The sequence below is a fragment of the Pavona decussata genome, unplaced genomic scaffold (assembly GCF_977016875.1).
Source record: "Pavona decussata unplaced genomic scaffold, jaPavDecu1.1 SCAFFOLD_220, whole genome shotgun sequence".
Taxonomy (NCBI): domain Eukaryota; kingdom Metazoa; phylum Cnidaria; class Anthozoa; order Scleractinia; family Agariciidae; genus Pavona; species Pavona decussata.
This window is the reverse complement of record NW_028145625.1, coordinates 197,501-224,865: the sequence shown is the minus strand read 5'-3', so window position 1 is coordinate 224,865 and position 27,365 is coordinate 197,501. Positions and strand designations below refer to the sequence as shown.

At 38.7% G+C, this 27,365-nt stretch overlaps 1 protein-coding gene and 1 long non-coding RNA gene across 2 annotated transcripts in view; both read right to left on the bottom strand.

The window, feature by feature from the left end:
• Positions 1-1,170: 1,170 nt before the first annotated feature.
• Positions 1,171-27,365, bottom strand: part of LOC146459308 (GFP-like fluorescent chromoprotein cFP484) — a 29,920-nt gene continuing 3,725 nt past the window's right edge. The window contains exons 2-7 of the mRNA XM_085089670.1: positions 7,852-8,195; positions 5,977-6,133; positions 5,778-5,878; positions 4,630-4,848; positions 4,042-4,257; positions 1,171-1,519 (exon numbers count right to left, since the gene is read on the bottom strand). Coding sequence (XP_084945796.1) covers positions 1,375-1,519; positions 4,042-4,257; positions 4,630-4,848; positions 5,778-5,878; positions 5,977-5,979 — 684 coding nt within the window. The 5' untranslated portion in view covers positions 5,980-6,133; positions 7,852-8,195 and the 3' untranslated portion in view covers positions 1,171-1,374. The remainder of the gene's footprint in view (positions 1,520-4,041; positions 4,258-4,629; positions 4,849-5,777; positions 5,879-5,976; positions 6,134-7,851; positions 8,196-27,365) is intronic.
• On the bottom strand, positions 17,377-19,986 carry LOC146459309 (uncharacterized). Its single transcript, XR_014857998.1, has 2 exons — positions 19,863-19,986; positions 17,377-18,394 (listed from the first exon to the last, which is right to left on the bottom strand). It is a non-coding gene; the product is annotated as an uncharacterized LOC146459309 (long non-coding RNA).

Here is a 27,365-nt window from a genome sequence, read left to right as displayed (position 1 = left end):
GGACCGAAAAAATGAGCTCAAAAGACTGCTCTGAAGTTAGCAATATTAAGCTTAAGTTTAAATTAAACGGCGTGTCAACACTGCAAGAAAACAAGATCTTGCACGATAGCAATCCACCAACGTTTTGTTAACAAAATCACATGAATATGCTCACCTTTTCTCAGAAAAACCAGTCCTTTTATTTCATTTCCAATTTTTTTAGTTCCTTTTACAACGTTAAGCGGGCAAAAGGTTTCACTTCAAGAGGAAAAATCCAACGATTTGTCGCGCCGGATCGGAGTAAAATGATTTCACTTCAAGATTCTGATGATGTGCCAGCTAATTTGTTTTTCTCGCCACTAGTCGTATTGCTTTTTTTTCCCTCTGTTGGTCACAACAATTGACTTTGTATTTTGTCAAAACTATCATTATTATTTTTTTTTTCTAAAACGCAGTTGGTGATGCAACTTCCCGCCGTAAAAAAGCGGGCTGCAGCACAGGGTTTGAGTCTCTCATTTCATATTGGCTTACATGGAGTTGCAAACGTACGGTCGGTCGGTAGGACTGAAGTGACGTGATAACCAAACCAAAATTTCTCGTACTGATGGGTTTACCAAAATCTCTTAGCTATGGGGCTCCGCTCGCGCGCGCCTTGCAGCACGCGCAGGAGCTCCGCTATAATTTCAGCTTTGACATTGTGAAAAATTTGCAATGTTATTTCTTCGAAGGCGTCTTTTAATTAGGGGCTAAATAGCAAAACGTAGGTCAGTCGTCATTCATAAGCTAATTATGCCGTCAGTTTTTTTCGAAATTTTATCCTTGATTATTCAATTCATTCTATTGCTTTTATATGTCTTTGCTGCCGTCCGGAGTGGGACAAACAAATTTTCACTGCATGATGTTTCTTCCAACATAAATTATATGCGGAATTTTACGTTAACCGTTCAATTTTACTCTCTTCTTTATTTTCTTTTTAAGAACAACTTTTTACAGGAGTTTTTTGGACCATCGATGTTTTAAATTTCTTTTCTTACTCTTTTTTTACCATTCCCTCTTCCAAGATTTCTTATCTATTAATCCAGAAATGGGAAGATAGAGAATATGAGAAAGCGAACAATTGAGCTTATAGGAGACGTCACAATTTTGCAGACTTTTACTGGGGAAATAAAAAACTGCACTAAACTTGGTTTATGCAACAAATTTAATAATGGCAAACATTTTCTTTCAAAGCAATCAAAACTTCTATATCGGTTGTAACAAATCTATTCGAAAATGTTAAAAACTAACTCCACTAAAAATGCCAAAGAAACACGGTAGTCGGATCCGTCATAAATGAAAAGAGACAAACAAGACGGTTATGCGCCTTGTTCCCTTCTTCAGTTGCCTTTTCAGCTTTTATTTAGCCTTCTTAGGCAGCGAGCAAAGACTAGCAACTGCTCCTTCCTCCAAAACAATATTGGTGTAATCTTTGTCATGCTTGGTAATCTCAATGCGATGTTCTATGAAGTGATAGTCTGGCAGCTTGACTGGCTTCTTTGCTCTGCAAAGGGAAGAAGGGGAAGCGGAGGAATTGCGGGTTAGATATTCCGTTCACTCATTATCCATAATATGAATGTAATTAAATGTTTTTAGATATTAGTATCAATATAAATTTTGTTTTATTTGATGGATACACAGATATGAAGGTTTAAGACCGAAAGGTTTTTTTTTTCTAATTTTTTTTAATTTTTAGCTTTTTATATGGAGCTTAGCTCTGTTGTGCAGTCCCTCACCTTCTTTTTTTTTATTTTACTGTTACTACAATTTCCAATACATACATTATATTTAACAATTGGTTTATGCGTCAGCGTACGTTCTTCCAGGTATGAAGCATGCGGGGAGTTTGGAGAGCACTCAAGTGAGCTAGAGTTGCTCTCAGCTACGCCTCTTCGATCAAATCTTACGCATCTTTCGTGCTCTCCAAACTTCCCGCGTGCTTCTTATCTCGAAGAACGCGCAGCTGACTCTTCAACCAATTGTTTTATAACATTTTCATCACGGTAGTGTAACCCGTTGATGCTAGGTTGACCAGAGGTTTTCCTAGTATTCACCCAATATCCAAAATGGTAATAAACAACCCCATGTTTAGTACAAATACACAACTTACAGGGTAAAAAGAGCAACACCCCTTTAGTGTAAAATAGTTAAAGTTTCTATTTATCGAATAAAATACACTGGTTGCCATTTAAAAGTTTTCCAGAAAAAAAAAATTGAAAATTTGATCCTCAAGCTAGTTATATGGGAGAATTCTTTCTGCTCGCGAGGACATGTGTTTGATTACGCAAGATTTACGTAGTTGGCACGTTTCATCAATGGAAATAGAAAGAAAATAAACAGCTAAAGCTTCAGATAAGTCTTTGTTCTAAGAAGCAAAGGTGTACGATTTTTAATCCGACACTTTAAACGCGCAAGCGACTTGAAAAAAAGTTCATTTTAAAGTTAATTTATTGACGCTTTTCAAAAATTTCGCAGAAAATAAAATACTGTTAGCAATACGAGAAATTGGTCAATTAGAAAGTATTTAAGTACAAATTCTGAAATCTGACATGTCCGCTTCTTCGTCGGCTGGATAAAACGACAATTTGTCCTTGAAACACAATTTCTTTAACGTTTATTATCAGATTTTCGCTATTGAAACTGTTGCGTACTCCTCAGCAGTTATTATTCTAGTTTATCGTTTCCAATAGGTGTGTTTTCCCTCTGAGAAAGCAAAATTGGATTCTGAAAATTAACATTTTTGCGAGACACGATGACACGGGCATTGTTTGTTCTCTTTTTCCTTTTCTTTAGTTTTTTTTTTTTTTTTTTTTTTTTTGAGGGGGGGGGGGGGGGGGGGGAGTTAAAAACTCCAATCCCAAAGAAAAAGAAGGCAAATCTTCTTCATCAGCTGGTTAGCTAGTGGAATTTACAAGCTATGTTATAAACACGATTTTATCTACTGTATCAACTTTATTTTAATTAGTGAAGGAGAGAGTTTTGTAAATAAATAAATAAATAAATAAATAAATAAATAAATAAACAAACAAACGTTTTCTGATCAGTTACACCGAGCTGATCGAGCTGGGACGACACTGTGATACAGCAAGTGGAAAACTGTGTCATAAATGAAAATTCTTCGCAATGACGGTGAACAAGCAGCTTTCGTAGAGTTCATCTCATCGATAATAACTTCACTTAACAGGTGTATTATGCTATCCCGTGTTAATGCATGTTTAGTTCTTCAATCACTAATTTAGTTGATGACAGTTGTATGACCTTGTTTCGACGGAGTATCCAGCCGGCAACTGGAACTAAGGCTATGGGTTCGACTCCCACTGTTGTCGACTTGAGAATATTATTTATTTATTTATTTTATTTATTTTATTTATTCACCACGACATACAAACATAGAAAGTTACAACGAATAATAGACTAGGATTACAAGTACATAAGTTTAGAGTAAATAATAATAGTAAAAGAAGTAAGAAGTGGCGAGGAGACCTCAAGAAACCCCCGGGCTTATACTGAGAGGTCTCCTCGGAGATATGTTGGGACTTTAAGACCAGTAAAGACACTGTATTGAGATTTTTTAACATACGGTGGTGGTAAGACTATAAAGACATAACAGAGTCGGACGTTTCATGCAATTAACTGAGGAAATCAAGAAGCTTTCTTTTGAAGGTGGATAGACTAGGGGAAGACGTAATTGATAATGGCAAAGCATTCCATATTTTTGGCCCTCTATAGAGTATAGTAAATTGCTTGATATTAGTTCGGCAGGTGTGAGGTCGAAAATGAGCTGAGGTTCTAGTATCATAATTATGAATTTGACCACCAGTCGGAAATAAATTTAGAAAGAGCGAAGGCAGCAAACGTTGGTGATAGGAAAACATACATTTTGCAATATAAAAGGAATTCACTTTAAAAATATCTAGGATATTCAATTGTGCAAATAAAGGTGCAGAAGGTGCAAGGTGATTAGAATTTTTTTTCACTTATTGACGTATATTAAGACATCAAATCACTTAACAGATATAAACTTACTTGTAAGTACTTCTGAAGTCAGCTCGGTAATGGCCACCTCCTTCAATCCGAAGAGACTTAGTAACATCACCTTTCAGGTTCCCATCACGTGCATACATTTTCTCGATGGACGGCTCCCATCCCAGTATCTTCTTCTGCATGACTGGGCCATTAGGGGGAAAGTTCACACCGTGAAAACGGACGTCACAGATAAAACAGTTCTCATTTTGGTCCAACCTGTAAAAATGGGTAATAAATGGGTAAACGAGGGAATAATTTACAGCCGACAAAAGACTGAGTTGTCAGATAACGTTTGCTTATTTTGCAACATAATTATGTATTCGAATGAGTCAGTGATAAATTATTCAAAGTGACACAAGCATACTCGGAAAAAGGAAATCCGAGTCGAACCTAAGACCCTCCGATTAATCGTTCAATTTTATCATGTCAAACGAGGTGACTGTTAAGACATACACCAAGATACTTCTTGATAAGGAAAATGTTAAATCAAAAGTGAGACTGACAACGAAACAGGCTGAATTGCACCTAACTGCAGGAAACTCAGTTGTCAGCTCAGGCCCAACCGACCCACTTTTATATGATGCTTACCTTATGTAGCTGGTTACCGTACAAACGGCCTGATCTTCAAAGATCATAGTTCTTTCCCAGTCAAACCCCTCAGGAAACGCCTGCTTGAAATAGTCTTTTATATTCTCTGGATACTTTGTTAACGCTCTGTTGCCGTACATGAATGATGGCGTCAAGATATCGTAACAAAACGGCAAAGGAGCACCGTGTGTGACGACAAGCTTCATATACTGCACTCCACTAAAACACATAAAGCAATTCAAGACCATCAGAAAATTTGGGAGGAAGAGAAGTCAAAAATTGTGCTTTACAGCGGTTAGTGGAGCACTTACAGTGAAAATACCTTCCGCGTTTCCCGTTTTAATCCTTAATAACTTTCAATAATCTCGAACGTACTGCATTATTGGTGTCAAATTAACTTCCAACGGTGAACTTTCTATTGCAACGTATGAAACGTAGCCTGATTTAAAACTTCAAATGTTTATTGTATTATCAGTTTGGTAGTGTTTACTTAAGTATTTAAAGAAAGTATGAATGTTCAAAGTCAGCGTCGCATTTTGTGCCTCCACTCCTTCCCCACCCACAGAACAAAAAATTGTATTTGTTTGTTTCTTGTTTCTTTAGTGCATCTGAGATTCTGTAACTTTTTAATCAAAAAACATCTTGAATACATAGTAAAAAGTTTACTCAATAAGGAAACCTGTTGTAAAACTGACGTTTTTGTGCTTCCTTTGAGAGTGCGGAGGTCTTCTGGGAATGAAGTCATTGACTACAAAACTTAAGAAGTTGTGAAGAAACAAGGATTGTTGCGAACGAAAAAATAGCCGTTGAAATAGGACACGAAGTTCTTATGTAACGCTAAAGAGGTGGATTTTGGGCATGGTTAAGACCAGCTAGAACATACTAAAGCGAATTCTTGGAAAACGTTCATTATGCTTTTGGGTTTTTCTTTTACTTTTTAATGAATTCAATCAGACAGTCATATCTAAGAAAACAGAGTTGGCTCCTCGAGTCTGCTACGCTAGCCTGAAGGACAGAGGGTTTCAGGAGCTCACTATTTCATTAGCCGAACCCAAAAACGTAAATTTAACTAGACGGAAGAAAACAGAGAAAAGCAATCATCCCCCTACTTAAAAGTGAACTGTTTTACAACTTTTAATTAAGCTTACTTGTAAGGTTCGGCTTCTCCTTCACCTTCAATTGTAAAGCGGTGCCCGTTTACAGTACCCTCCATACGTAGCTTAGTCTTCATTTCCTTTTTAATCACACTCTGCGAGGTAAAAATAGAAATTTATAACCCGTCAATAATGAACGATAGAACAAAATCATTGACGAAAAGCGAGTAAACATTTTCAGCGCACTACTTACCATGATGGAGGATGTAGAGTAAGAAGTCGGCCTTTGAGCACTAGTTCTGAACGAGTACAAATCACCAGGACGAATGAGTCTTCAGCTCTGAATGTGCTGTTATAAACCAGAGTGTTACACCCAAAATCCACTTAAACCAATGATAGAAGGGGACACCCTTTTGACAGAAAATACATGAAATAGATTTATTAGCTCACCAGGATCAAAATTAACGACATCATTTGTATCAATTGTTTTAGTGCCCGAGGAAAAACTTTGATTAAATTTCTAACCATTATTTGACCTCTTCAATTAAAAAAAAACTCCCGGCTTATTCCACAGGCTACGTTTGGCGCGGTTTCTAGAATGTCCAAGTATTATCTTGATTCAATGTATCATTCCTCGTTTTCAATCACTATCCAGCATCCCTAGTTCCCATTCTACTCAGTCAGTACCCTCTTTGGCCTGAAACTTCGCAGTGGATTGTTTGCACTTGGTCTGTGCCATTCTTACCAATAGGTTACGTAATTCCCATTTCAATTTGTAAGCTATAGAGGTATGTACGTCACCAAAGGCTATGGTTTTTAGCCGTTTTGGTCTGAAATATGGTATAAATTCTAACGATTTTGATCTGAAAGTCTGAAAAAGGGCATGGATTCTAGATACCTGGTCGAAAAATAGGCCTTCAAAATCATCGTAGATAGACAAATTCCCTAGAAATAATCTAGCCATGCTTTTGCTTCGATTTGGATCCCAGAGAAAATCAGCATAGGGCATTAATTAAACGGTGACCTCTCTAAAAATGGTAATTAATTTACTCATTCCTGACCACTTAAAAAAACACTGAGGCAGGTGTTAACTGTTTGCGGAAATTCATAGCTACACACGTTACTCTGCCTTGCAAACCATTGAAAGTCGTAAAAGAACAGATTCGCACACTCCCACTGCTTACTGGCTAGTCTTTGGCTCGCCCGGCTGTTCACCAAATTGGCAGGAACAGGTTGTTATTCTTTGTTTTACTTGTCGCCTCTTTAGCACTAACTCGGGTTACGTAACTATATTTCTGTCTATAACAGAGAGAAAATTGACAGCGCTGACCATTATCAAACTAGAGAATAAACTTAAACGAATCGTTTGCGACAACAACGTTCCATTCCAGAAATGAGTATTCAAGCTACAGATAAGGAGAAAATGCCATTATGTCTCTTAATTGTACAATAATTGGAACAGGTTGTCATTCTTTGTTTTACTTGTCGCCTTACTAGCACTAACTCGAGTTACGTAACTGTATTTCTGTTTATGGCTTAGAGAAAATTAGCAGCGCTGACCATTATCACGCTAGAGAGTAAACTTAAACAGTAAACAAAACGTTCGCGAAAACAAAGTTCCATTCCAGAGTGGAGTATTCAAGGAACAGATACTGAGAAATGCCATTATGTCTCTTAATTGTACACATCCAATGCTGAGGTTTCAAAATAAAGAGTTTTATATTTGACCATTCTTTAAGAGTCTCGGAGCAACTTAAAAATTGGCAAAACATACAATTAGTGTCAATTCCACTGTAACAGGTAAAACTCCAGACGCATAAAGCAGAGCTTGGCATATAAAGACTCGGGGTGAGAGAACTCATGATCGCTTGCCTACTGAGTTCATTTCTATCTAAGTTTCTGTTGCATGTTGCCTCCCCTTTCTTTCCTCGCACATTTGTAGCACCTTCAGACCCCAGAAAGAGACAGACCGACCAATTTACTCAGTGACTTGAGAGCCAACTCACTATAAATAGAGATTAAAAATTTCTACAAAAGGCCATCGCCAGAAGACTTTCAGAAATCGTTTTACCCTTTGTTATAAATCCTGATCAAACCAAGTTACGATTCGAAAACGTACCGAACTTACTGAAAATGTCCTCATGAGTTACATCGCTGACCAAAACCATCCGGGCCTTACGATTTTCTTCCACTATGAACAAGCATTTAACTCTTTAGAATGCACCTTACAGCACTAGTTCTGCACGAGTCCAAATCACGAAGATAAATGGGTCGTCAGCTCTGAGAGTACTATTTTAAGCGAGAGTACAGTAATTATGGCAGGTTTCCAGTTCCATTATGAGAAACGAGATTGCTTGCTCGGTCTACCAAGGATTATTTCGAGACCCAAGGACGCACACACTTCTCGATGACTTCAACGATAAATACGGTACCCGCGTTATCTGAACTGTTTGCAAGTGACTTGGAGCGCCCCTGTCAAAGTAAAATAAATTGTGTAAGATGGATCCTTCTCGGCATCAGGTACCAATTTCGGCCAACGGCTCATTTCGCCTCAGAAACTTAGATTCACTTGTAAAGAAAATATACAGTTTTCTTCGGCAAAATGTCAGCTCAGAATTTCGTAACAATAGAAAAGAAGTCCCTTTCGTTTATGTCGTTGTAAATGCAAAAAAAATCGTCGGCCAGTATTTTGGTTAAGCCAGCAACGTCTCCTAAATTCGAGGAATAAAATTAACCCCTTCCCTAAAACTTTCAGCAACTTACAGAAAATTTTCAGCTAAAGCATCCGAAAATATTGAACTGCACTAGCTCATACACATACGCCTTTAAAAGGACACAAAACGATCTGTGAACACAAGAACTAGCGTTCTAAGCATTTTTCTTAAGTGTTTTTTTGTCCGTGTGTCCCTATGTTTTCACATTCCGAACATCTTTAGTTCCTGAAGATGCTGAAAGGGAAGTCACAATCTGCTACCGTTTAATTCTGAGCTGTTTGCCAGTGTGGGATCCAGTTTTCTCCTAAAAACATATTGTGGTTCTAGAGTTTATAATTTCTTGATACAAGCATTTACCGCTTCATGTCAGCATTTTCTGCCTCACATGTAAGTTGTTTAAATAATTCAAGCCCATTTCAGGAAGCAAAATACGAGAAAATAGATGTAATTCAAAACATCATGAAATATTATGATCTTGATTTGAAAGTGCAAAATTTACCGGCAAGGCAGAACTTACGGTCTTCGTCATCTCTTGAAGAATATTTTCGGAGAAAAAACAAACCAAGAAAACCCGCATCTAGAAAATGGCACAAGCGCATTGGGACATGCAATTCACTTCGACCAATGTAAACTCCGACTCTTCAGCCGAAAACAATAAAAGCACACTATTGCTATCAACAAGCCCTCCTATTCAGGAGGAAAGCGATCAAACAAAGGGATTTTTGACAAGAACATTAGTTGTTTCTTGTCTAAAGAAGAGCCAGTATTGCCTACAGTTACAATCTTAGCTACACCGGTACCTCACCGCGACAGGCATTGTTTCTATTTGGTGGCCGTCTGACATTCAGCTATATGTCAGCTGCAAATGAGTTTAATAAACAGTTATTTATTATAGCAAACTTTGATATAACTGAAATGAAAAATCCCACTTACGCCTGTTCTCGTTACGCAGTTGCGGTTCTAATAACAACCGAGTAATTTTCCAAAGCGCTTTCTTGAAGAGAGATTTAGGTCAAACACCAAGATTTTTACATGTGATTCTTCAATTAACGTTGAATAACATCACTTTTCTCCAAAACCCTTTCTTTAAGTTTTAGGGGTTTCAATAAATTCAATCAAACGTAGAGACGTATTTAACAGGCTCCTAGGCAAATGTCTAGACATTTGAAGTTTATGAAGTTTTCGCGTTCGATCTTTCACTCATAGCCGCCAGAAATAACCATAACTCATTAGTCCGTTTCTGTACCATGTTCTTCTTCATACCATTTTATCACTGAGCTTTGTTAATCAAGTACACTCTTTTGTTATAAGAACGTCTAAGTATGGGGCTGAGACTGAACGTTCTTTATTTAGTTTTGGAAATTAATTAATTAGGATTGTACCATCTTCTTCTAGAAAAGTCAATTCAAAATTCAAACTAATATTGTGAACGATAACCAGTGAACACCCTTGAAATATGCATAACAGTAATATAGTCTTGAAAATCACTGTGAGTCTGCTGTTATTTGGACCTATTGTAACACCAAAATAATTAATTGACAGCACTGAGATCAAAGGTCCAATTTTAAGTGCTTCACTGTTTTAGCATGTAAACAATTTGGTACGAATGTTAAAATTAATGTTTGCTTGCACTCGGCCCAGCCTAAAACTGACTTGTCTTCATGATCAGTAAAAACAAGCTCCTAACACAGATTGGAGTCGAGATTGTAAAAGACAACTTTGATTCGTGAATGAATGGATCTTGGGGCGCGTATCTCGCATCCCCCGCAGATTAACATCATCACCAACTTGGCAAAGGAGAGAGAGCCTGGGATGGAGATCATCCAACGCACTCCATAATCTTTGATTATTATCAGTATTACGGCACATTCTTGTTCATTTTTAGAATGTGTAGGAAAACGTGATGGATTACTAGCCCACGCTTGGCCGTTGCATGCAAAAAGAACTTTTTTAATCTTAATCTTAGCGAGGTCAGTTAATTACTTTCTTTTTACAATAGATCCTTAATGACAGACAGTATTTCTGCCGTTGTCTGTTGGCGGAGCTGGTAAAAAGCATACAATATCAGTCATATTGCAAGTAAATCAAATTTCTATTTCAGTGCTACAAGGTAAACGCACAAAAATAGTATCAATCCATTTATAGATCTTTGATCTTAGCGGTGCCAACTAATTACTTTCTTTTACAATAGGTCGTAGTCACAACAAATCGAAAAATAATTTATTTGTGACCCTTTTTACATACGACATCAATCATGTTGTAAACAGTCCAGAAATTCAATTTAATTATTTAAAAAAAAATATTGTTTTTTTAGCGCTAACAGCTCCCTTTTGTAGTGAAGACGTAATTGATTGGGGGGTTGCATGGGAAATACTCCGACATATCAAACTTTTTTTACATGCAAAAAACAAAAACGATTAAGGGACGTTCTCGCAAAAAATCTTCTAACAATGATTTTTCCGGCTTTGTTTAGTTAATTAGTTAGTTAGTTTCGAAAAATCGGTCTTCTTTACTCCATATTGGACCCAGTGTCTGTTAGTCTGACAATATCAGTGCAAATAAAGCCTTGTCAGTGGGTCTATTGAACAAATTCATTCAACTGGTGTCGACAGTTAGCGTCTGAACGTAGTCTTTAATCGATTGTTTTTGCAAACCCCGAGAGCCGCAAGTTAGAGGACACTCAACCTGGGCATATTGTGGAAACGAAGAGAAGCCGAGACAGGAACTCTATCTGCCGCTAGATCTCGAAAGATGGAACTGAAAAAGGACGCCAATGGAAATCGAGACTGACACTAGGTAACGATTCGTGAACAGCCAATGTTTCCTCTCAAACTCGCAATCCAGTGGTAATTAAAAGAAAACAAGAACACAATTAATCCGTTTATTTTGTTTAATTTCATGTCATGCCGATCTATTGAGAAACCATAGACTGATAAATGTCTCTTTAATCAAACTCGATAACAATTTCGCTATGGCTATACGCCCAGCCGCCGGCCACGATCTCACTGATACATAGCCAGTAAGTGGAAGGCAGTCAGAAATTTTAATCGAATTTCTACAGAAAGTCAAGATAAAACAGTCGTGAGAGTATTCGTTGTTTGTCTGGAAATTCCAAATGTTTTTCAAAATCATTTTGGTTTTGTAGTGGACGAATTTTTCATGCACGAAAATGCTATAAAATCACTAGGTTTTCGATGCAAAAAATATTTGAGTTCTGACTGCCTAGCACGATCTCAAACCGGAGACTAAAGTGCGCGGCAGTGAGAAATTTTCATCAAAACACGCTCGCGCTTCTGGCTAGGAAAACAAATTTTCGAATCATTTAGTATTTCCGAGAACTGCATTGAATACTCTTAAAATATTTTATTTTAGCTGTCCGGCCTTATCCTGTGTATTTTTCTCACTGCCAGCCATTTAGTCTCTATGAGATTGTCCAACCACAATTTTTCCCAAGTGTCCAAAACCTAGTGATTATATAGAATGTTCGCGCTTGGAAACTTTGTCCACTACGAAACCAAAATAATTTTTAGAATCGCTTGGTATTTCCAAACAAACATTGGAAGCTTTTAAGAATGTTTTATTGTCACTTTCCGTAGAAATTCGATTAAAATTTCCGACTGCCGTGTACAGGTGTATTTAGACTTTTTGAGACCATGCCTTCTGTCGGGCATACAGCCACAACGTAGTATTTAAGAGCGACATCTTCCTTAGAACCTCATGTTCAATTTTGTATCTCAAAGTAGATTTCACTGGCAACTCCTTCATTAACTTCCCTCGGCAAGTACGTAACAAATATGAAATACGAAATGCGAAATTGAATCTTTTTGAAATTTGTGATTCGAACTTTTCGCACCACGGGCTGTGCGCGAAACCGACTGGCGAGATTGTGAATTTTGCAAGACTTGCAGGTGTTAGAACTGGAGAATACAGAACATTCAAAGCCTCATAATTCGTTCGTTATAAACGAAGACCCTTTTACATGTTTATAATATAATGAATTGCACTCAAAAGCTTTAATTACTATGATAAATCTGAGGGCACAAAGTTTGTCTACTTTTAGCACTTATCGCAACATAAGATTTAGCCCAAGTTCAGAGGAATAAATTGGAAAAGTAGCTCATACTCACAGGCTCTTCTACATATTAGCGGAAAATTTCATCCTTTATCTATGAAAATCTGCTAAAATATTTGGCTGCAATCCAGTTTCTGTTCCTCAAGTGAGAGAAATTAAGAAAGTTGTGACATTCGACTAACACGGTCATATTAATCGAACATGTTATCAACGAATGTTTTGAGCAGCAAATCAAGAAATGAGATAAATATCGCCTTGACATTTCTCCTTGAAGCAAGATTAATATTTCTTACCAATTTGAACGTAATAAAAACGATGGAAGAATGTCATTAAAGCTGTCATGTAACGAGATATGTCCATCAAATTGACACTAATTCGCTTTCCATCATGTTTTGTTTTCCTTAGCTGCTGGCCAGTTCTTTTATTAGCTAAATCCATTTTAAATTTACCATGCATATGCTAGCAGATGTTTCTTTCTGGCAAGTCTTTTAGCATGTATGAAGTCATTTACGTCTCTACAGTTTCGCGTAGTCAGCTTGTTTACTTCTCACTGCATCTTCTTTCATTAACCTCAGTGATTCCCTTTTTTATTATAAAAATATAATCACCATGTTTAGATACAATTTTTTTTTCTGTTAAGTTTTAGAAAATTTCTATCAGAGGGGTTTAGAGCCACCATTAAATTTTCAAAACCTTTTATGTTTTTTTTTTTTTACTCCATTTGGAAATTCGAGCAAATACTGGTTTACTAGGCCTTTTATTGTGTCTTGCCAGTACCTGACTGCTGTTTCCTGACTCCTACATGATGATGCTCGAGACACATCATCTCTGTACAGAAATTAGGTCAATTCCTCCAGCACTCCAGAACTCACACATTGCCGTGTGAACTTGAATTTATCCGCAGGTACGCCCCCGGCTCGCCCGAATATATAAAATGTGATGTAGACCTAGGAGATGTTGCACTTTTTGATGCACTGAAAATATCGTTGAATAATAGAGTACGAATAGTCCAGAGAAACAATGGACAAAAGCCTTCTCTTTTCATCAGAATGGCTTCTCAGTCGGCCTTGTTGCTTTGGCTGCATCTACACGAGAACTGAACATTTCTGGTGTTTTGCCACTCAATGAAATTCTGCTCTTTATCAAAGAGTCTCCAATCAACACTCTTTGACTCTGTTTAGCAGCATTTTTCCTAATTTAATTTTCTTGTTGGTGTCCTTGTCCTTACACCTTTTGTACTTTGCTGCTAGTCTAGCAAGAAATCACTGAACAGAAAGGTTTCGTGACACACTTCCAAAGGTAGGCTGCCACTTTCCAGAGTTCGTCAAGTCGTTGGTAAAAACAGGAACATCGTTGCCATTGAAGTGCAGTACACAAATTTATTTGCCAGAGCTGCAAGACTGTCAATGGCCTTAGCCCTCATCATTTGCTGAGTTCTAAGCTCACATTCTTTGTATGGTCGAAGCGAAAGTTCGGGCACTTGAACACTACTAAATGAGGAAGATACGATTACTGTACTGGCATTGAACGATCTTTGTCGCAACTTTTGTCGCATGGATCAGATCCCAAGGTTTCGGCTGATGGTGTGAAATTTCGTTCGTGATCGGCAAATGTTGAGAAACCATAGATAGACCTATAGATGTTTCTTTTTTCAAACACGATAATAATTTCGCTGTGGCTATACGCCCGGTAGCCGGCCACGATCTCAAATACATAGCCCGTAAATGCCTGACAGTCAGACATTTTCATCGAATTTCTACAGAAAGAGACGTTAAAACAGTCTTGAGAGTATTTGATGTTCGTTTGTTTATTCTAGAAAAGTCCTATACGAATTCAATCTGATAATGTGGACGACAACCAGTAAACACCCTTGAAATGTGCATATCAGAAATATCTTCTTGAAAATCACTGTGAGTCTGCTGTTATTTGGACCTATTGTAACACCAAAATAATTAATTGACAGCACTGAGATCAAAGGTCCAATTTTAAGTGCTTCACTGTTTTAGCATGTAAACAATTTGGTACGAATGTTAAAATTAATGTTTGCTTGCACTCGGCCCAGCCTAAAATTGACTTGTCTTCATGATCAGTAAAAACAAGCTCCTAACACAGATTGGAGTCGAGATTGTAAAAGACAACTTTGATTCGTGAATGAATGGATCTTGGGGCGCGTATCTCGCATCCCCCGCAGATTAACATCATCACCAACTTGGCAAAGGAGAGAGAGCCTGGGATGGAGATCATCCAACGCACTCCATAATCTTTGATTATTATCAGTATTACGGCACATTCTTGTTCATTTTTAGAATGTGTAGGAAAACGTGATGGATTACTAGCCCACGCTTGGCCGTTGCATGCAAAAAGAACTTTTTTAATCTTAATCTTAGCGAGGTCAGTTAATTACTTTCTTTTTACAATAGATCCTTAATGACAGACAGTATTTCTGCCGTTGTCTGTTGGCGGAGCTGGTAAAAAGCATACAATATCAGTCATATTGCAAGTAAATCAAATTTCTATTTCAGTGCTACAAGGTAAACGCACAAAAATAGTATCAATCCATTTATAGATCTTTGATCTTAGCGGTGCCAACTAATTACTTTCTTTTACAATAGGTCGTAGTCACAACAAATCGAAAAATAATTTATTTGTGACCCTTTTTACATACGACATCAATCATGTTGTAAACAGTCCAGAAATTCAATTTAATTATTTAAAAAAAAATATTGTTTTTTTAGCGCTAACAGCTCCCTTTTGTAGTGAAGACGTAATTGATTGGGGGGTTGCATGGGAAATACTCCGACATATCAAACTTTTTTTACATGCAAAAAACAAAAACGATTAAGGGACGTTCTCGCAAAAAATCTTCTAACAATGATTTTTCCGGCTTTGTTTAGTTAATTAGTTAGTTAGTTTCGAAAAATCGGTCTTCTTTACTCCATATTGGACCCAGTGTCTGTTAGTCTGACAATATCAGTGCAAATAAAGCCTTGTCAGTGGGTCTATTGAACAAATTCATTCAACTGGTGTCGACAGTTAGCGTCTGAACGTAGTCTTTAATCGATTGTTTTTGCAAACCCCGAGAGCCGCAAGTTAGAGGACACTCAACCTGGGCATATTGTGGAAACGAAGAGAAGCCGAGACAGGAACTCTATCTGCCGCTAGATCTCGAAAGATGGAACTGAAAAAGGACGCCAATGGAAATCGAGACTGACACTAGGTAACGATTCGTGAACAGCCAATGTTTCCTCTCAAACTCGCAATCCAGTGGTAATTAAAAGAAAACAAGAACACAATTAATCCGTTTATTTTGTTTAATTTCATGTCATGCCGATCTATTGAGAAACCATAGACTGATAAATGTCTCTTTAATCAAACTCGATAACAATTTCGCTATGCCTATACGCCCAGCCGCCGACCACGATCTCACTGATACATAGCCAGTAAGTGGAAGGCAGTCAGAAATTTTAATCGAATTTCTACAGAAAGTCAAGATAAAACAGTCGTGAGAGTATTCGTTGTTTGTCTGGAAATTCCAAATGTTTTTCAAAATCATTTTGGTTTTGTAGTGGACGAATTTTTCATGCACGAAAATGCTATAAAATCACTAGGTTTTCGATGCAAAAAATATTTGAGTTCTGACTGCCTAGCACGATCTCAAACCGGAGACTAAAGTGCGCGGCAGTGAGAAATTTTCATCAAAACACGCTCGCGCTTCTGGCTAGGAAAACAAATTTTCGAATCATTTAGTATTTCCGAGAACTGCATTGAATACTCTTAAAATATTTTATTTTAGCTGTCCGGCCTTATCCTGTGTATTTTTCTCACTGCCAGCCATTTAGTCTCTATGAGATTGTCCAACCACAATTTTTCCCAAGTGTCCAAAACCTAGTGATTATATAGAATGTTCGCGCTTGGAAACTTTGTCCACTACGAAACCAAAATAATTTTTAGAATCGCTTGGTATTTCCAAACAAACATTGGAAGCTTTTAAGAATGTTTTATTGTCACTTTCCGTAGAAATTCGATTAAAATTTCCGACTGCCGTGTACAGGTGTATTTAGACTTTTTGAGACCATGCCTTCTGTCGGGCATACAGCCACAACGTAGTATTTAAGAGCGACATCTTCCTTAGAACCTCATGTTCAATTTTGTATCTCAAAGTAGATTTCACTGGCAACTCCTTCATTAACTTCCCTCGGCAAGTACGTAACAAATATGAAATACGAAATGCGAAATTGAATCTTTTTGAAATTTGTGATTCGAACTTTTCGCACCACGGGCTGTGCGCGAAACCGACTGGCGAGATTGTGAATTTTGCAAGACTTGCAGGTGTTAGAACTGGAGAATACAGAACATTCAAAGCCTCATAATTCGTTCGTTATAAACGAAGACCCTTTTACATGTTTATAATATAATGAATTGCACTCAAAAGCTTTAATTACTATGATAAATCTGAGGGCACAAAGTTTGTCTACTTTTAGCACTTATCGCAACATAAGATTTAGCCCAAGTTCAGAGGAATAAATTGGAAAAGTAGCTCATACTCACAGGCTCTTCTACATATTAGCGGAAAATTTCATCCTTTATCTATGAAAATCTGCTAAAATATTTGGCTGCAATCCAGTTTCTGTTCCTCAAGTGAGAGAAATTAAGAAAGTTGTGACATTCGACTAACACGGTCATATTAATCGAACATGTTATCAACGAATGTTTTGAGCAGCAAATCAAGAAATGAGATAAATATCGCCTTGACATTTCTCCTTGAAGCAAGATTAATATTTCTTACCAATTTGAACGTAATAAAAACGATGGAAGAATGTCATTAAAGCTGTCATGTAACGAGATATGTCCATCAAATTGACACTAATTCGCTTTCCATCATGTTTTATTTTCCTTAGCTGCTGGCCAGTTCTTTTATTGGCTAAATCCATTTTAAATTTACCATGCATATGCTAGCAGATGTTTCTTTCTGGCAAGTCTTTTAGCATGTATGAAGTCATTTACGTCTCTACAGTTTCGCGTAGTCAGCTTGTTTACTTCTCACTGCATCTTCTTTCATTAACCTCAGTGATTCCCTTTTTTTATTATAAAAATATAATCACCATGTTTAGATACAATTTTTTTTTCTGTTAAGTTTTAGAAAATTTCTATCAGAGGGGTTTAGAGCCACCATTAAATTTTCAAAACCTTTTATGTTTTTTTTTTTTACTCCATTTGGAAATTCGAGCAAATACTGGTTTACTAGGCCTTTTATTGTGTCTTGCCAGTACCTGACTGCTGTTTCCTGACTCCTACATGATGATGCTCGAGACACATCATCTCTGTACAGAAATTAGGTCAATTCCTCCAGCACTCCAGAACTCACACATTGCCGTGTGAACTTGAATTTATCCGCAGGTACGCCCCCGGCTCGCCCGAATATATAAAATGTGATGTAGACCTAGGAGATGTTGCACTTTTTGATGCACTGAAAATATCGTTGAATAATAGAGTACGAATAGTCCAGAGAAACAATGGACAAAAGCCTTCTCTTTTCATCAGAATGGCTTCTCAGTCGGCCTTGTTGCTTTGGCTGCATCTACACGAGAACTGAACATTTCTGGTGTTTTGCCACTCAATGAAATTCTGCTCTTTATCAAAGAGTCTCCAATCAACACTCTTTGACTCTGTTTAGCAGCATTTTTCCTAATTTAATTTTCTTGTTGGTGTCCTTGTCCTTACACCTTTTGTACTTTGCTGCTAGTCTAGCAAGAAATCACTGAACAGAAAGGTTTCGTGACACACTTCCAAAGGTAGGCTGCCACTTTCCAGAGTTCGTCAAGTCGTTGGTAAAAACAGGAACATCGTTGCCATTGAAGTGCAGTACACAAATTTATTTGCCAGAGCTGCAAGGCAAAATATATTTTTATGCTAATTAATTCTATTATTGAATTAGGGTCTTCGGAACTCTGTCGGGTACTTTATTTATGTTCCTTGGTTGGGCCCAGAACAATAACCGACAAAGGTCCGAGGTTTGCCGAGCTTAGTCCTCAGTAAAACAATAGTATTCGGAAACCCGGAATATTCCGGGATCCGTCCAAGCGGACGTACACGCGCGTCCGGAATATTCCGGGACCCGCACGACAAGGGTTAAACTTTTATCTTAGCTTCCGGCTCCCTTTGTAGTAAAGACGTAATTGATTGCAAGAGCACGGGTGGTCGGTTGGATGAAATACACTCAGTCATATCAAACTTTTTTACATGCAAAATACAAAAAGATTTAAAAAGGTCTCACAAAAATCTTCTAACAACGATTTTTTTTCCGTTTCGTTTAGGAGCAGTGTGTTATCTGAAAGACCATCCTACTTTCGATAAATCGATCTTTTTACTCTATATTGGCCGGCCCCAGTGTCTGTTAGTATAACAATATTGCAAATAAATCCCTGAGTGGGTCTATTGAACAAATTCATTCAACTGGTGCTGTCAGTTAGCGTCTGAACGTCGGTGTTTAATTGACTGTTGTTGCAAACCCCGAAAGGAGCAAGCTAGAGGAGATTCAGCCTGGGCAGATTGTATCTGTTGCTAGATCTCTAAGGATGGAACTAAAGGATGACGTCAATGCAAATCGAGACTGACACTAAGTAAAGATTCGTGAACGACCACGGAAAAATGCTTTCTCTCAAGCTAGCAACCAACATTCGACACAGAAATATTCGCAAGAGACTGCCGGGCACGATCTTAACCCGGAGACTATAAAGTGCCCGACAGTCAGAAATTTTCATCGAATCACACTCGCGCTTCTGGCTAGGAAAATAATTCTTAGAATCGTTTAGTATTTCCGAGAACAACATTGAATACTCTCAAGAAATTTCATTTTGGCTGTCCGGTCTGGCCTAATCCTGTGTATATTTCTCACTGCCGGGCATTTAGTCTCCTTGAGATCGTCCAACTTCAAAGTGTCGAAAACCTCAGCCCTCTGCCGCCGAAATCGCGCCCATTGAAACACGTCGCCCGATAAAAGAGAATAGATTCCGCTGGTAACTCTCCCATCAACTTCTCTTGGCAAGTAGGTAACAAATATGAAATACGAATGGAGAAATTTAATTTTGTGATTTTGTGCTCGAAGTTTTCGCACCCCGGACTGTGCGCGAAACTGACTGGTGAGATTGTGAATTTTGCAAGACTTGCAGGTGTTAGTACTGGAGAATACAGAACATTCAAAACCTCTTAATTCGCTAGGATGAATTGCAATCAAAAGCTTTAATTACTATGATAAATCTGAGGGCAAAACGTTTTTCTACTTTTAGCACTTATTACAACATGAGATTTAGCCCAAGTTCAGAGGAATAAATTGCAAAAGTAGCTTATACTCACAGGCTCTTCTACATATTAGCGGAAAGTTTCATCCTTCATCTGTGAAAATCTGTTAAAATATTTGTCCGCAATCCAGTTTTCTGTTCCACAAGTGACAGGTTAAAGTTATGATATTCGACTAACGCGACCATATTTCCATCGAACATGTCATCAACGAATGTTTAAACAACAAATCAAGAAATGAGATAACTATCGCTTTGAAATTTCTCTGCGAAGCAAGATTAACATTTCTTATCAATTTGAACGTAATTAAAACGCTGAACGAGTTTCATTAAACACGGAGCGATCCTATAAAAGGGAAGGACCCGCCCCCTTTGAAGCGCTTTGTTGGCTTCCAAACGGATCAGTGTACTGGTGGATGACGTCGGTAACCGTCGAGGAAAAAATAGAGAAGAACTATCGGTTAAAGTATCGAAGAGGGAATCGATTTATCAATAAAAATAAGTTAAACCCTAACCCTAAATCTTATAAAACACCAGAAATTAGCGAGATTAACGATAATAACGGAAATAATCAAGTTTCGTTGCCGCAACCGAAAGATTATACAAAACTTACCTCGAAATTCCAAATCCTTCTACCAAATACACAGTACAAAGATCAAAACCATTATAAACTGAAGCCTGCAACGAACTGGATATCTGTATCCCTCCATCTGAACATGTCGATAACCAAAACAAGTCTGCGTTGTTCGCCAAAACTGGCGGGATTTTCAAAATATTGCAAATGTTTTCCCCTAAACGGCCACTCGAGTGAGGGTTGTCTAATACACCCAAACTGAGTCCGATGGACGAAGGCCATGAATAACCAGACTCACCGCAAGTCAGTTCGCGAGAGACTTAGTATAAATACAGCAAAGTATAGTTGAGGAGGGGGCTGGAAAATGTCGGCAAATGGACTCCATCGGATCCGATGGGGACGGGTTCCCGTCGAACGAGTCCATCGGACTGCCACGTGTCAGTTCGCCAGGGACTTAGTAAAATATACAGCATACTATAGTTGAGAGGGGGTGGAAAATGTCGGTAAACGGACTCCATCGGATCCGATGGAGACACGTTGCCGTGGAACGAGTCCATCGGACTGCCGCATGTCAGCTCGCTAGAGACTTAGTATGTATACAGCAAAGTATAGGTGGAGGGGGGTGGAAAATGTTGGCAAATGGACTCCATCGGATCCGATGGAGACGGGTTGCCGTGGAACAAGTTCATCGAACTGCCGCATGTCATTTCACGAGAGTCTTAGCATATATACAGCAAAAATTAGTTGAGAGGGGGTTGAAAAATGTCGGCAAACGGACTTCATCGGATCCGATGGGGACGGGTTCCCGTCGAACGAGTCCTTCGGACTGCCGTATGTCAGTTCGCGAGAGACTTAGTATATGTACAGCAAAGTATAGTTGTGAGGGGGGTGGAAAATGTTGGCAGACGGACTCCATCGGATCCGATGGAGACGGGTTGCCGTGGAGCGAGTCCATCGGACTGCCGCATGTCAGTTCGAGAGAGACTTAGTATATATAAAGCAAAGTATAGATAGAGGGGGTGGAAAATGTTGGCAAACAGACTCCATCGGATCCGATGGAGACGGGTTGCCGTGGAACGAGTCCATCGGACTGCCGCATGTCAGCTCGCGAGAGACTTAGTATGTATACAGCAAAGTATAGGTGGAGGGGGGTGGAAAATGTTGGCAAACGGACTCCATCGGATCCATCGGACTGCCACGTGTCAGTTCGCGAGGGACTTAGTAAAATATACAGCATACTATAGTTGAGAGGGGGTGGAAAATGTCGGCAAACAGACTCCATCGGATCCGATGGAGACACGTTGCCGTGGAACGAGTCCATCGGACTGCCGCATGTCAGCTCGCGAGAGACTTAGTATGTATACAGCAAAGTATAGGTGGAGGGGGGTGGAAAATGTTGGCAAACGGACTCCATCGGAACCGATGGAGACGGGTTGCCGTGGAACAAGTCCATCGGACTGCCGCATGACATTTCGCGAGAGTCTAAGCATATATACAGCAAAAATTAGTTGAGAGGGGGTTGAAAAATGTCGGCAAACGGACTTCATCGGATCCGATGGAGACGGGTTGCCGTGGAATGAGTCCTTCGGACTGCCGTATGTCAGTTCGCGAGAGACTTAGTATATGTACAGCAAAGTATAGTTGTGAGGGGAGTGGAAAATGTTGGGAGACGGACTCCATCGGATCCGATGGAGACGGGTTGCCGTGGAGCGAGTCCATCGGACTGCCGCATGTCAGTTCGCGAGAGACTTAGTATATATACAGGAAAGTATAGATGGAGGGGGTGGAAAATGTTGGCAAACGGACTCCATCGGATCCGATGGAGACGGGTTGTCCATTAGACTGCCGCATGTTATTTCGCGAGATTCTTAGCATATATACAGCAACCTATAGTTGAGAGGGGGTTGGAAAATGTCGGCAAACGGACTCCATCGGATCCGATGGGGACGGGTTGCCGTGGAACGAGTCCATCGGACTGCCGCATGTCAGTTCGCGAGAGACTTAGTATATATACAGCAAAGTATAGTTGTGAGGGGGGTGGAAAATGTTGGCAAACGGACTCCATCGGATCCGATGGAGACGGGTTGCCGTGGAACGAGTCCATCGGACTGCCGTGTGTCAGTTCGCGAGGGACTTAGTAAATATAGAGCAAACTATGGTTGAGAGGGGTTGGAAAATGTCGGCAAACGGACTCCATCGGATCCGATGGAGACGGGTTGCCGTGGATCGAAATCAACGGACTGCCGCGTGTCAGTTCGCGAGAGACTTAGTAAATATTCAGTAATTTGAGTTGGGAGGGGGTGGAAAATGTCAGCAAACAGACTCCATCGGATCCGATGGAGACTGGTTGCCGTGGCAAGAGTCCATCGGACTGCCGTGTGTCAGTTCGCGAGAGACTTAATGAATAAACAATAAGTTGAGTTTGAGAGGGGGTGGAAAATGTGGGCAGACGGTCACACTCCATCGGATCCGATCTAGACCGGTAGCCTTGGCTTGACATGTCAGTTTGTGAGTCACTGATGGAGACGGGCTGTTGTGAAAAGAGTTAACCGGACTTCTTCACTTCGTGGGAGTGTGATAATATATAGGTCACGAGAGACTGCAAACTGGAACGGAGTTAATAAGCGGCACTAGAGACGCATTTATTAACTAAGGTTGGTGTTAATAGTCGCGACACGAACGCGAATTGAATGCGTGCGTGCACTCACTTTCGTGGGCTTGGACTCTAATATCGAGAGAGCTTGGGAGTTGTGTTCCAAAACAAAATGGCGTCCGGCATTTGAATATTCATATTTGGCGTAAAAAGTGGTTTCGAAGGCGGTCACTTTAGGATGCACGGATTTTTAAGTTACTGCAGGTTCTCAAAGGTGAAGAATTTTTATGTTTCCAAATTGCAGGAGGCAGATTTTATCATGAAATTATTGTTATGGTTAAAGTTAGTTTTGTATGGTTGAACAGGCGGCACTTAACGACGGTTTCCTTGAAATGCATTGAAAACTCTTTTTAGGCTCTCCAGAGTACTTTTAGAACTCTAGAATTGTAAGTTATTGGCGCTTTAGAATTTGTACGTGTTGGTCATCCTAGGGTTTCAGAATTACTTTTTTGAAAACTTAATTGAAATACAAAAGAGGGAATTTTGCTAATTCCTCCCAGTCTTTGAATTTTCATTTCTTTGAATCCGATCAATATAGCTATTTTGTATAGCCTGCGTAGCAGGCGTCGAAAGGGGTAGGGAGAAAAATAGATTTATTTAGGCAGTGAAATGTGAAAAATCTAGCTTCAGACAATCGTAGGGATTATTTAGGTAAGCTTCTAAAATTGACATGAATCGAATGAAACGGTTAGCTAGTAATTTCAATCGTGAACAAGTAAGTTTTAATATAATATTCTATGGAATATAGCTTCTCCGAACAGATATTTTGCACAAAACAGTCGTTGGGTGCCCCTGGTTAAAGAAGTATGCTTTCATGGCTTTTTCATACTAGGAGGAGGTGCTATTCACCATAGGTCAGTATAAAATACAGACTGCAGGGTGCAGATTGCAGACTGCAGACTGGGTATAAAATGCAGTCTGCAGACTGGGTATAAAATGCAGAGTGAGACCAAAACAGTCTCTCAATTGAGACTAGTGTAAGTTGAACTCAACTTACACTAGTCCAATTGGCTTTCAAGATCCTTTTCTATGAAATAGACATTTTTATATATTCTTTCGAAAAGCGTCAATCTTGAATTGAAATAAACAACCCTAAAGTTGCACACCAACGTTGTGAGGACCCCCGTAGTTGCGAGGACCGATACCTGGTCCTCATAAACTTCAAGGCTGTAAAAGGCGTAAGATGTCGAAAAACGTGTCTCCGACAACTTTAAGAGCTGGTCCTCAGAGGGTTTTTACACTCCACTTTAAATTTTGACTTTACACACCATTTTGCGGTCCTCGCAACGTTGGTGTGTATACATATGATATACCCTGAATAAAAACAATTTGCCTACCCAGACGTTACTGTACATACAATTATTTTATCTTTGTCTTTCGTTACAGAGCAATGGTCGTCTATGGGAACAGTTATTACTGACTGTCAGCTATCTTCATTCTTAGCTTAGCCTGCTGCAAGTGCTTGATGGGGTCATTGTTGACCCAATGAGAAAACTAGTTCGCTCCACCAGATATCTTCCAATTCCACGAAGATAGAGCAATTTCCATAACCCTATTTCTAACTTAGTTTCAAGGACTTGGGAAATAAAACAAAATAAATTTATAACATAGCTGGTAAACTCGTGTAATCATATTCAATTGCGCGAACCTGCTTCATATTCCCATTGTGCACGCTAAACCGGTCAGCAAACAAATTCACAGTTAAAGCCAACAATTAATTCATGCGTTCATCACTTAGGACGCATGAATCAATTGTAAATTATTACGATCTATGAATCTAACTGTAACCTCTTTTGTTAAATTCCCCTTTCTCTTGCAACCTAGTAAGAAATTGGATACATTTAAATTATCAAACTGTAAAAAAAGTACAATGAAACTAAGGTAAAAATAGGTTTAATTTCCATACTTAATCTTCATCACATAGGAGAACTGTATACAACATCATCTAAACCTTTTTTTTCTACTAGCTACATGTACTTGCTTACGCTTGCCTAAAAAGACTAATCGTTGATTTACCGCGCATATGACTTTTATGAGAAACAAACCGATAGCCACTTTTGCAATGTAGATATGCCACTATATTAGCGCCCCAAGAACTGATCACATAGTGAACTAGAAAGAATGTAGACACCATCAAGGAGATATGTTCAAAAATGCACGCTAATGAAATACATGACCTGTATGATAGACATCACAAGGTGTCCCCGAACCTAAATTCTTACTGAAACACAAATAATTGTCAAACATGAAGTCGCTGAAAAAGACAAAAGTCTGTTTTATATAAAGTACCCAAATTCAGGTTTTAGGTGCATTTCTGGACATAACTGTCTTTAGATATACAATACAGTATTAATTTTCCAGCTTGACAACAATACGAAGAAGACACAATTAAATGAAGTTTAAAAAAATAATGCTTCTCCATTTCTGTTGTTTGTGTCCTCTGGTCCTAGATACCAAATTGAATTGAAGGCCTTTCCCTTAACGGGGCATTCACGGCTTTTGGGGGTAAAATTTGGATTTTTGCACAGGATCTTCCAAAATCTTTGCAACAGACTTGTACGTTAATCTTGATTTAGCAAGATTCTTCAGAAAATAATCAAAATTTTCACCAAGAAGCGACATACACCCCTTTTTACAGGCAGCCCTTCTATTTTAATATTTAGCAAGGAGCATATTTAATTAGACATAATAATAATAATAATAATAATAATAATAATAATAATAATAATAATAATAATAATAATAATAATAATAATAATAATAACTTTTAATTTAGACATGGGTTGCACTTACGCAAAACTTCAAAGCTTTGTAGACAAAAACCTTTCAAGATATAAAACTGCAACCAGAAAAAAAAAATCTGAGTCACATAGTAAATGCAGGCAAATTTCTCGACCCACAATACAAGCTGATCAACATTTTACTCTTCATTGGTTGTCTAAGACCGCTTTTGCTCCTCAATCTCAAGGGAAGATGGTGAAAGCAAACTCTGCTCAGTGCTCGTCTGGGCTTCATGCCAAAGAAAGGATGCAATTATTATTTGAATCAAACCCATGCTTTTCAAGCTTATCCAAATTCTTCTATCAAGCCTTCCAAGCTTTGACAATTACTGTTGTAATCCCTATTGTTCAGCTTATTTTCCTGAAAAATTATCAGCCAGCACCACCTGAGCACTATGGGTCTTCTATATATTTTTGGCAAATTTCACAAATTTTGCCAACCAGGCTCCAGTTGTTCAAAAGCCCGATAACTTTATCCTGTGGATAAGTCACTATCCGACAGTTTCAATCTGTGCAAAGATTTCAGTATATCCTTGTGTCAAGCGAATATGCACACTCTAACCACAACGTGCAACGTGAACTATATTTTAGACCTTGAATAGTGCCTTATCCAGCGGATAAACTTATCCAGCCTTTGAACAACTGAGGCCAGGAAAATTAGGGATGACAGATTTTGTCCGCAAACTAAATCAAATTAATTTTCTGTAAAAAGTTTGCCAAATGCAACCACACGTACAAATGTTTAGTATAAAAAGTATTACCACTAACTGGGCAAATCTCACCCTTACCAAAAGTCAGAGCATATACCCACTCTACTATGTAACAGTAATGCATCTATTAATGTTAAGCCCAGGGGGGGGGGGGGGGGGAACCCGGGCATATGTGGGGCATTTGACTTTTCAGAAGAATTTTTGGTCAATATCCCCACTTTGGGACCCCAAAATTGGGTCAAATCAGATCAAATATCCCCACCATGGGGAAGTTGTATCCCTTAAGTTCATAGTAGTTGTTGTGTATATTTCACAAATCATTGATAAAAGTTACCGAGCTTTTTTTTTATAAATTCCTTGGATGCTCTGTGTAATCCAAGGAAAATAATCAACAAACCTCGAGCTCGCATTTAAAGTTATAAAATCAAATGTAATTGTCTCAATCTTACATGAAACAATGCCGGCTGTATACCATGTTGAACTATACAAATCTAGCATTTAAAGTGATACAATCAGATACCATTTTCTCAGTCTAATACAAAGAGGAATGCACCATGTTGAGCTATAGGAATTTAGCATTTCAAGTGATACAGTCAGATATCATTAATTTCTCTCAATCTAACAGCATCTAGCATTTTAAACAATTCAATCAGACATCATTGTCTAAATCTTACAGAAACGAAAAGTCTAACATGTTGAGCTATACAACTGAGCGCCATCTATAGGATAGAGATTATTTGCAGGAGGTAAAAGTCCACTTTAAAATGCTTTCAATCTCCACACAGGCACTTCCAAGATGGCAGGGGCACAGATGAGCACATGGGACGATGTGACTTGGTCCCAT